The 11,954-nt window shown below is 35.2% G+C and overlaps 2 protein-coding genes across 3 annotated transcripts in view; one reads left to right on the top strand and one right to left on the bottom strand.

Moving 5' to 3' along the window:
- Nucleotides 1-24: 24 nt before the first annotated feature.
- LOC142987086 (uncharacterized) lies at nucleotides 25-4,272 on the bottom strand. The gene is made up of 6 exons (XM_076135637.1): nucleotides 4,106-4,272; nucleotides 3,918-4,032; nucleotides 3,755-3,840; nucleotides 3,340-3,472; nucleotides 2,707-2,831; nucleotides 25-2,181 (listed from the first exon to the last, which is right to left on the bottom strand). Exons 1-6 carry the CDS (start codon nucleotides 4,115-4,117, stop codon nucleotides 2,050-2,052), a joined length of 603 nt encoding a protein of 200 aa, XP_075991752.1. The 5' UTR covers nucleotides 4,118-4,272; the 3' UTR covers nucleotides 25-2,049.
- A 491-nt stretch (nucleotides 4,273-4,763) lies between these two features.
- Nucleotides 4,764-11,954, top strand: part of LOC142987710 (lysosomal phospholipase A and acyltransferase-like) — a 16,691-nt gene continuing 9,500 nt past the window's right edge. For both annotated transcript variants that reach the window (XM_076136663.1, XM_076136662.1), the window contains exons 1-3: nucleotides 4,764-5,198; nucleotides 5,930-6,304; nucleotides 6,817-7,044. In XM_076136663.1, coding sequence (XP_075992778.1) covers nucleotides 5,111-5,198; nucleotides 5,930-6,304; nucleotides 6,817-7,044 — 691 coding nt within the window. In that variant the 5' untranslated portion in view covers nucleotides 4,764-5,110. The remainder of the gene's footprint in view (nucleotides 5,199-5,929; nucleotides 6,305-6,816; nucleotides 7,045-11,954) is intronic.

Genomic DNA, 11,954 nt, shown 5'->3' with positions numbered 1-11,954 from the left:
GAAAAAGTCCGAAAAAAATCTGGTTACAAAACTTTTTATTTTCCATAAACAAATCTACATTTAGTGATAAAATACATTCAATTAATAGTTTGATACAGCTCAACATTTATAGAAGAAACTAAGGTAAATTTCGCCTAAAGATCGTGGGCATCTAAACGAGTGCTCCTGTACCATTTCTATGATGAAATGTACGGAGACTTATTGTTTAGACCACGAAAACAATTTGCTAAGGGCTAGTGGCGCGGAGGTATAAAAATAGAGGAGTTTTCGACGTTGTATTAGTTCATATTTACCGTTATTTACTATATATAATTCTTCCGTACCTTCTATTTTTCTTTTTTTTGTAAAATGAGACCCTAGTTGCTCTTCCTTGGTATAAGTTTCGGTTAGCTTATCAAATGGAATTTTGATATTTGTTTTAGTACCTACCTACATTTACTGTCTGTTTATTATTTTCGGATAGGTTTAGAATGCGACATTTATCCAAAAGCCGAACAACAGTCCGTAACTGTTATTTTAGTTTGGGTATATTATATACAGTAATAAACAATTTCCCCGTTTCTACACCTCACCCCGCCACTAGCTGAGGCTATAAAGCCTCTTGTATACTCATACGCATACAAAACAAACAGTAGGGTACAGTCGCGAACAAAATGCCTTAATGCTATTACTATTTAACTAGCTGCCTTTATCATTGTACAAAATCTAAGGAGATGCAAAAGCTATGTTACTTTATTCCTATTTTATTTGTGAATATTATATTATTATGTATGAAGTTCTTTGTACGTTTGCCCGCGACTGTACTCAAGAAATTCATAAAAAAGTTTGAATTAGGCCACAATTTCGTTTTTTTAAATTATCACACAATTCGCAATCACAATTTTGCCAATATTCTGTTGATACAGATTTTTTTTTTCGTTTTGATTTTGCAACAAATTTTATTATAACAACGATTAAGATTATGTTACTATGGAAACTTGAAATGATTTATAATTCGTTTGATGAGTTACAGATTTTAACAATAATGTAATGAGCTACTGAATGTGAGATTGAAAAACCGTTTTTCTTTTTTCACGTTCCGAGTTACGTCAAAACTTGTAAAAAAACAAAAGATTATTGCTAATGATGTTAACTATCTAGTCCTGCAATACTCTGGGTATCCAGAAAATACTAAACTAATTACGAATCCAACGATAGAAACAAAATCTAAAGATATATTTCGTTTATGTCTACATTCAAAAAGTAAAATAAGAACAAGAACGTAAACCAAAATATCTTAAATCAATTGATCTTTTTGTCAGGGTAACCCATCAAACGAATTAAATTCAAATATACTACCTGTGCGCGTTAAATAATTACAGATATTATCTCTATGTTTACATTACACTGGATACTGCTATGTAGATATGTAGGGGGAACTTACTGGAAGCGTACAGTAATGGGATATATACTTTACACACTTCTTCGTAACCTGTCAGTCCTTGAGTTAAAATCGTCATTTTGTTGGTTCGTATAGTGACGTGGTATAAATTTTTTATTGTCGTCAAATTCTTAGCTTTGGTAATATACAAAGATGAATTTATAACGTGAAATATTGTTTTTTCTTGTATTTTTCTGGTTGGAACTGTCTGATTTTGCTATAGGTACCTAATTGATATTCTGGTGAAACAGGTACAGTCATAAGTATAGTTCTTTCTTAATCATAGTTCGAAACTAATTAGGTATTCAGGTTTATGCTCATGACTGTACCTATGTTAACTAACTTTGTTTTGTTGTTTGAGAGTTTGTGTCTGTTTATAACTATCCTATGGTCACATAATCATAGGATACAAGATTGATATTATTTTCAACCGTTGATTAAGTATGTTATTGTAAACATTAAGTACTTAACAAAGATAACAGTTGTTACTAGGTTTTGGGATTGTAGTAGTCTTAGATGCTTGAAATACAAGTTTATAGGCGATACATGAAGATTGTAGACAAATATCATATCACGCGCCATAGTCGTTGTTTACCTTTAAACTCGTTGTCTATGGTATGTTGTAGACTCTAGAGCGCGGTCCTCTGGTCATAGACAATAACGGCGTCCGCGTCAAAGAACTGGCTGTGTGACTTACTGAGAGCTATGATGGCTGCGTGCTCGCTACGCATGCGGTTCTTGTATTTCTTGCTTAAGTTTACCTGTAACGAAATAAGAGGATTTTATATACAAAGTGACTGCCTCTGTGGCGCGATTACGTGCCCTCCGAAGCACGGAGACGCCCAGCTCAAATACCACTATGCGTTGCTTAACCCACAGATCGTTTACGGTGAGCTTAACTGGCTATGGGCGCCTCAAAATGATCATGAGGTCTCTTGTTTGATTCCCGGGTTAGGTACAGTACTATTGATCTTTACTCATTTATATTAGGTTACTTATCAATCAGTAGCATGGAGTTTAGGAACGTGCACAGTAAACGGCAATAGACTCGCCCCGTATTACAAGGGACAACCATTGTTAATGGCGAAATGTGGGTGTATTTCATGCATTTCTGCCTACACTTTTAGGTATCTTTTATACCTACAAATATAGGTCGATATTATGTAACATATATAATATGTACAAATAGGTATAATAACGCTGCATAAAAGAATTGATTACATTGGTCAAAAACAATACATTAAAGAAAAAGAGACAGAAAGAAGTAGGTATTAATTGGTGGTTACCTTAGCATATAGCTGTTGCAAGTCATCTTCAGTGGAGAGTGGTCGTGGCTTGGGTCGTAAGAACGCCGGCAGAGAGCGTGTCTTTAGTGCGTCTATGTTGGCTGCATTGTCTATCTCGTCTAGCACTGTGAACAACAATAAAAACATAACGAAATATTGTGAAGAAAATATCTCCCGATTTTGTATGAGGGCCTTTTCCAAATGGATAAGGAAAGGTCATTGACGTCCGATTGGCGTATCACTGCATTATTTTTCTTCCTTTTCTTATCTTCTGAATGCGCTTAGTCTTTTTTTAACAGACACGGCTGCTACAGAATAAAAATTTTGACGCTTGAGATTAAAAATGTGAAAGGGTTTAAATCAAATGCTCTTAAAAGCTCCCAAAATCAAAATCCTGGATTTGATTTTGCAAACTATTAAAGCTTTTAGCATCACTCTTGAAATGTTCTAAAAGTGGTGTCAGTTGTCCCTTCATGGGACAACTCAACGGGACTAGTGGGATAGACCAGATGTAACATCAAGTGCTATAATATAGCTCATGTTTCCCATGCCTGGTTAGTGCCTATACGGTTAGATCTCGAGACCCCTAGTTATCGCATGCAGTAGACGTAAGGTGTAGTAGGTAATACTCACTGCTACTAGAAGCGTACTGCACCCCAGGCTCTCGTTGCTCGGGCACTCTGTTGACGTAGCAGTGTGCGGGGTGACCGCGGCACTCCGCGTCACCCGCGTAGCTCACCGGTCTGGCGTGGCGTTGCACTTGAACCTTTATACACAAGTTAACGATATAAAGTTAATTGAAAATGAGTTAGAAGCAGGGTGTTGAAGGAAACTACAGCCTGTTTGGCAGCAAATATAAATTTCGAAAATTTTTATCGAGAATATTAATTATAAATACTAACAGCTCAGCATTTTGATTAAAATACAATGAGAAGGTGCCATTCAGTGTTTCACTTAATTAATTTTAATTATATACCGATTCAAGTATGAAAGTACTACCTAACAAAACAACAGAAATATTAAACATATGTTTTGAAAGGTCACTCACCTCTGCATGTTTCATTCTATAATTCTCCTGACTGGTATAAGCATGGTTTTCTTTGATGGCATAGTTCTCTTTGAGATATTGCTCATCTGTAACACGAATATCATATAATAATGTTTCATTTTGTCTGTAATATCAGCCAAAACACAATAATAAACCATCTTACCAAACGATTTCTGATGGCGCGGCATTAGGCGGCAGTAACAAATTATAACTAACAAAATAACAACTCCGCAAATCCCTCCAATAAGCCAAGATAACCAAACAATTATAACACGACCCTGCAAATAAACATTTTTGATTCATATCGGTACGAATACAAATCAATTATTGATTTTTATGTGCATATTGTACCTGCAGAAACATTTCAGTTAATAACACGAAAGCGATGTACGCTTGTTTTTGTTCCCTTACTGTAACGTTTTCCTAACATTTTAAATACTTATCATTAACAATTCCTACTTAAATCTATTAAAACTATGATAAAATACTATGGTAAAATTATGAAATGAAAATGTCCATTTTTGAAATGTACCGCGCATGCGTATTTTACTTCAACAGCTTCCGTTCAAAAGTGTCTATAATCGACAGCTGCTTACAAGAAGACATTACCCGGTATATAAATAAATATAGTTTTATATGATTATATATTCATAAATGTGGATTTTTACTTAATTTTTTTATTTTTAAATGTTGCAGAACGTCGCAATAATACTTAATTGTATATCTAAGTATTAATATTTTTTCAGAACGATTAATCGCACGTCAATATGTACTTGGCATAGTTGATGTTTACGTTCCTGAATCCCCGTTCGTGCAATGTCAGGCAATGACTTTCGACGTAAACAATTATGTTGTTTATTTTTTAATTAATTCTTCTGTATGTATTATTTAAGCTTCCCAAAAGTAAACTAATGCATGGTTCACAGTTCAACCGACAAATAATATAAACGATAGCTCTAAATCTGTGTGTATCAAATTACATAAACAAAATACACTAAACGGAACGTTATCCCGCTAATAAATTCGTAAATTCACGCCGTGTTTTGCGTGCGATTTAATACGGATTCTAATGATAAGCTTGAGATCATAACAATATTGTTGACACAAACAGCTACCAGCTGAGTAGGCACGGCGCTTTTTAATTGTTGTTATCAGTCATACCCCCGCCAATTTCAAGCCATCGTTCGATTCCGATACGTCATTGCACCTCTGAACTTTGGTGTATTGCAGCAAAATTATTTACTAGTTCGCATCGACGGTAGTCAGACGTGTAGTGTATTTATACGTAATTGCGTAAACGCATTAGTGAAGTGTTAATATTACGCGTGAGTGTTCATAGGTTGAGTTGTTGAGGAAATGACGAGTGTAAAAATAAGTTTTCTTATAATTTTCATTTACGGTCTACTTGCGAAGAATTCTCAGGGTTTATCGCCTGTTATCCTCAGTGAGTATTAGTTTTCCCTTACATTTCTAGAATTTTCCCGTAAATTAGTTCACTGTTATATTTTATCTGTTACTCATTGATTATAATAATAACCATTTTCAGTGTTTACCTTCAACGCAATTTCTAGGTAAACAAGTTATGTATTAAATTATACCTTTGTCTGTAATATGATTAGAGGTTGTAGATATAATATTTCTATTTGCTGTTTCTTCCAGTACTATCTATAAGACTAAAATAATACTATTACCATAATTGATTTGATAAATATTGAATAAAATATAATTACGTACTTTTATTTATCAGTGTTCATTAATGTGTGTAGTAAATAAAAAATATATTCATAATTTTCTAGATCAACCATTCTTTATCTAACATACTTTACACATTGTATTCATAATGATGCCAGTTATCATTTATGCCATTTCACTGATGACGAAACTACTCATAATTAAATAAAATCATTTAAAAAAATTGTGGGCATTGTACAATAATGAAACAATAACCCTGGCATCCTATTTATTGGATAAAGTTTTTATCAAAGTACTCTGTGGTTTTTATCTCTGGAGAAATATTAGAATTCTTCTAAAGTAATTTATTTTGTTTATGTTTCTTACCCCTTTTTACATTTAACAGTCCCCTTTTACAGCAGAGACACATGCCTGTCTCATAAAATAATCAAAAATATCAGCCATGAAATGATTCAATCCTAAATTACAATATTTTGTCCACAGTCCCCGGCGATGGGGGTAGTCAACTGGAGGCAAAGCTAAACAAAACAAACGTAGTCCACTATATATGTGCCAAAACGTCTAATGATTACTTCAACATTTGGCTCAATTTAGAACTACTCGTACCATTTGTCATTGACTGTTGGGTAGACAACCTTAGGTTAGAATATAACAATGTTACGAGAACGACGAAGAACCCTGAGGGGGTTGATATACGGATACCGGGGTGGGGTAACCCGGAGCCTGTTGAGTGGCTGGACCCCTCGCATCAGAGTACTGGAGCGTACTTCAATACGATAGCTGATGCGCTAGTCAAGATTGGATATAAAAGAAATGAGTCTATTATTGGTGCTCCATACGATTTTAGGAAAGCTCCTAGTAAGTATAATATTTTTGTTTTCAATATGGTTTTAGATATCAGTCCTCATAATAGATTCGTTAAATTAGCGCTTGTTTTTTGTATGTTAAAGATTACTGGGCAGGAAAATTTTGTACAAAAATATGAACTAACACAATTTAACATTGTTCCTATCAACAATAACAACACCGATTGCTGATTTGGTATAGTAACCAGTACAATAATGTTATGACAAATTATGATTCAATTACTGTTATTACTGTTATATTTAATAAAGAATCAGTGAAAAATATCTTGGCATAAAATTAAGAAATACCAAGAACAAATAATTTTCTATGGGGGTAGGTAGAGATTACAGTACATCATTTGCTATCCCTATAATTATCTTTTCTTCATTCACCTCCATACATTTTGTCGTACAAGACTGTTGGTTGCAGTACACTCACACGAAACCTAAACCTATTGAAAAGAACATCCCAATATCATCTATATCACATACCTACTTGAAATCTCTCAAACACTCAATTCACAGATGAGAACGCAGAATTCTTCACAAACCTGAAGACTCTAGTAGAGAACACATACAACAGCAACAACAAGTCCTCCGTGACCCTCCTCGTGCACAGCATGGGAGGACTCATGGCCACTCACTTCCTGAGGCTGCAGCCGCAGAAGTGGAAGGACCAGTACATACGGAGACTGGTGTCTCTGTCCACACCTTGGGCTGGCTCTATGAAGGCTGTTAAAGTGTTTGCTATAGGTAAGTAATAGTTGACGTCGTTTTTTGTCGCTGTTTCTCCGCCTTATGTAAATCTAAGGCTTGCCGAGGCTTGCCGACTAGCCGGGCGTCAAAACCGAATATGTGTTGCTGAACCCGATCAGCACAAGCTGAACAAGTGAGTCGAATCGGTTTTGTTGTTCGGTCAATATTGCCGAACGACCATGGCGGACTAAGTATATGAAGCAAGCATCAGAAAACACGCTCTTCGATATAAGTATAAAGTATTTAAACTGTCACTGTTTATTGGTTCATCTAGGATTTAGAATTAAACGTCTTAAACTTTAAAAAAATCATCTTTATCAAAGTGTTGCTGCTCAGAAGCTACTGGTTTAGCAGGCGCCCACGTATCCACCCCTTACGTCCTCATGGCCACATTTTAAAATCATTTGGGGCATTTTGCGAAGTATGCCTGTAGTAATAGTAATGTATTCACGATGTACCTATTTACTTTTTGTATACCAACGTAACGGAGCGTTACTGTTAGTGAAAATCAGTTTAGTAGTTTCTCAGTTTATCTCAGGCAGGCAGACACGGTTAGGAACTTTGTTTTACAGTACTTGACAGATAATAAAGTGTTATCGTCGTGTCTATAATATAATGATAAGTGTCCACCTGATATTATTTTGATTTGTATCACACCACCTGGTGCGATACTTACTTACTTATCGTATCTTCAGATATACGAATAGACACGAAACTCGTATCAGTGCAGATTCGTGATACACGCAAATCCATTCATTCTACCTTACTGTCGAAATTATTTGCGTGTGTATGTTACATTCTGAAGGGAATGTATTGGGCGTCCATCATTTTTGTCCCCTGCATTACTCTGCTACGTCGTTTGTTTTTATTTTTTGCAGTATAGTAGATACCTACTGCATACAAAATGTATGCTATACCGTGCTTACTATTCGTTGTCCAAGGTTATATGAAAACTTACGAAAGACTTTCCTATCCTTTTCCAAAACTGACATAATGTTATTATTATAATCCGGATCCAAAATTTGATATCTCTATAACATCCCAATCTCTCACTTAACCTTTAACCTTCCTATTTAAACAATAAAGGTCGTTGACTCATATTACTTTTAGTGAATTAGTTCGTACTTTGTTTACAATAAAGGTAAACACGGTTTTAAAATACGATGACTGGTCATTCAAAGAAAGTGTCGCCTTTAGTCATCATTCCATTATGAAATGCAACGGCAATTTTGTGCAAATTGCACATTGTTTCGATATCCTGCATACTATCAACATTCACCGGATGAATTACATATCGTATCGATGTTGAATTATATTTACATTTATTGTCTTGCTTTTCATTACATTGAGTTAAGTAATTCTATCGCTATTGATAAGTAGTAGTAAATACTGGTATTCGGCTGCATACGTCGAGACTGGAAGCCGACTCCAACATAGTTGGAAGAAAGGCTAGGCTGATATGATATATTATGTAGTAGTGAATGAAGCAAATGAAGTGTACAGAGATTGAATCCAGTGACGTTCTTTGGTCTCTATCTTTTCTCTATCCCATAGGGATAGTAGTCCTAGAGGAATATATGAGAATAAGTAGTGGTTTTCTGAGGAGAGCATAATTTAATTTACTTAAACTTGATTCTTAGGTATCTATTTAGCAAAGAACAGTTATATAATAATATGACTGACTGTTTTTTGCGGATTCAAAAGCTAGTCTGACTAACGCTGTACAGTTCTGACTTCAAACCTATTCGGTCAAATGTAATCAATTCAGTTCGACCTTATTATGTCTCAAATCCTTTTTTTTTTTTTTTTTTAATCTTTATTTGACAAAGGGGCTGGTTCAAACATGAACATGTAACCCCTATAATAACAATCATATAAACTATACAACTCCTATAATTACATTCAATCCTATTTTAATTTTTATTCAAGTGTTTTTTTTTTTTTTTTCTTTTTTCTCTTTTTTCTTTTTTATTTGTTTTTTTTTTTTTCGTAGGTACAATAAGTAGTTTTTCATTAATTAATTATCATCAACATAACTTAATACGTAATTCTTCTGTCAACTGTTTTCTTATACAATTTATACAGAGCATAAGCCCCCACAGATACAGGGAAGGACAGCATAGTGTTGCACCACCCAACACCAAGGGGGTTCACTCTCCGCCTAATTTCATCTCTGTAGACCTCGCTCCGAATACATTCCACCAAAATGTGATATACATCCTCCACAACACCGCATTCCACACAGTTTGGAGAACTCTCCTTGCCCATCATGTGCCCGAACTTATTTAATGGAACATGTCCAGAGCGAAGCCTACAACCAATTACAACAGTTTGGCGTTCCACATTGCAGTCTTCGAACCACAACTTACGAGGTAGGGTAGGCTGAATAGTCTTGTACCATACACCTTTTGACAGCGACCTTTTGTCAAAGTGTTCAGTCCACATATCAATACAATAACTTAAAACAAGGTGGAATGATATGGCACAAACTGACTATTCAAGCCATCCACCGCAGCTTCTTTCGCTAGTCGGTCCACTGCTTCGTTGCCTCTAATGCCAATGTGGGACGGCACCCACTGCAACTTTACAAGTATACCCTTACTATACAGTTCATGCAATAAGCCTAAAATGGAATATGCTAATGGAATGCCTCTTGCCATTAACGTACATCGGTTCAAATGTTCTAAAGCACTTTTGGAATCTGTTAATATAACAAATTTATTACAATTACTTATTGACTTAGTGTATGACAGTGCCTCTGCAATTGAAATGAGTTCTGTATGCATTATAGAAATGTCAGCAGATTTAATACATAGCTTAATACTATCCCCCGTCTGCACGTCCAGAAAGGCCGCACCTATGCCTTGGCTATCTATTGAGCCGTCTGTAAAAATTTTGTAAAATCCTGAATATTTGTGACTAATGAATTTATTGCACAGTAAAAGTATATTTTCAGTTTGAAGATGCCGTTTAGGTTTATTCAAATCTTGTATATGCGTGTTTATAAATATATTTGTATTAATATTAGTCATCCAAGTTTTTAGCCTAAACATTTCAAGTTGATTGGTTGAGTGTACAGGAAGGTTCTTAAAATGTTCAAAAACTATTACTAATAGTGGCTTCTTTTTACGTCGCCAGTAAACATTTTGACATAGTGTAATTAAGTTTTCCAAAACGGATATTAGACCCTTGTCATCAAAAGACCTTAACTTTAAAATAAATTTACCCGCCAGATAAATACGACGAATAAATAATGGCGGTAACAACAACTCTGCTTCCATCACGTGTATTGGCGTACTCTTTATGAACCCACCTATAATACGCATGTATTGATTCTGTACCTTATCCAATTTCGCGCTATGTGTATTACTACTATTGTCATAAAGAAAACTCGAGTAATCTATGCGACTTCGAACTAAGGATATGTAAAGACTTCTTAAATGTGTAGGGTGAACCCCCCACTTAGGGCCAGTTAATATTTTAAATACATTTATAAATTTTAACGCTTTTATTTTAATTTCATTTATATTTTTCGTCCATCTTAAATTTTGATCTAGCCAGACACCTAAATATTTAACAGACGGTACGCACTGTAGGGACACTTCATTGATATGTAAATTAACATAATGACTATTATAACCTGTCTTAAATATACATACTTTACTCTTATTAGGTGAAATTTCTAAGCCTATATTTAAAAGAAGTTGATGGAAGATATTCAGCGAACTTTGTAATTTGGTAACACATGTAGAAAGAGTTGGTCCAGTATGATACAAGACGAAATCATCAGCATATTGTAATATAAAAGTGTCCTTCTCAAAAGTATTACATATATCTACTGTCGCTACATTAAATAATAAGGGGGACAGGGGATCACCCTGAGCTAGGCCACGTCCAGTTGTTCTATAGATATAACCATTTTGTGTTCGTATTCTCAAATTTCTTTGTTTTAAAAAATTCCATAAATATTGACCTATTTTTGGCCCAATTTGTAAATTATGTAAAGTGTTCATAAGTATTTTGATATCTACATTATTATAAGCATTGTCTATATCAATGAAGCAACCAACTGTAGGCATTCTTTCCGAGAACCCCCTCTGAATCTGTGACACAAGACTACTCAATCCCTCAAGACAGCCCCTCGTCTTTCTAAAACCTATTGTATTGGCAGAGAAAATCCTCCTTTTTTCTAAAAACCATTCCATTCTTTTGCCAATTATTAAATGGAAGACTTTACAGAGACAGCACATCAAAGATATGGGTCTTAAGGACGAAATATCATTGGGGTCTCTTCCGGGTTTTGGGATTGCAATAATCTTAATATTACGCCACTGATGTGGAACGAAGCTGGTAGAATAAATCTTATTATAAATATTTAACAACAACATTTTACCATTGACAGGCAGATGTTTGATCATGGAGTATGAGATATCATCGCATCCAGGAGATGTATCCTTCGTTTTAATACATTTTTCTAGCTCTTGAATGGAGATACTCACCTCTAGTTCTTGGTTGGGAATGGAAAAAATAGGCTGACTAGGTGTGACGTAGTCCGGAGTCAGGCTGGAGAGTAAATTACTCGCTCTTGTGTCATCTACGTACGATCTGGGTGCCCTATGTCCCTTTAACCATCTCATTTGTCGCCACATATCAGACGCAGATGTCTTTTGGTCAATCCCCGTACAGAACTTGATCCAACTATCCCGTTTCGCTTGGCGAATTAGTTTTTGTGTAATCCTGATTTTATCTTTGTACACTCGGAGATTGTCAGGCGTAGGGTTTCTTCTAAAGTTAGACAATGCTAACCTTCTAACTGCCACTGCTCTAGACAAGTCAGGATTCCAAAACGATTTCGGAGTAAAATTAGAGGTCGGATTTTGAGAAATATTAACCATAGGTATGTGAAT

This window comes from Anticarsia gemmatalis, chromosome 3 (genome assembly GCF_050436995.1).
Source record: "Anticarsia gemmatalis isolate Benzon Research Colony breed Stoneville strain chromosome 3, ilAntGemm2 primary, whole genome shotgun sequence".
NCBI classification, from domain to species: domain Eukaryota; kingdom Metazoa; phylum Arthropoda; class Insecta; order Lepidoptera; family Erebidae; genus Anticarsia; species Anticarsia gemmatalis.
This window is presented reverse-complemented; position numbering and strand designations above follow the sequence as displayed.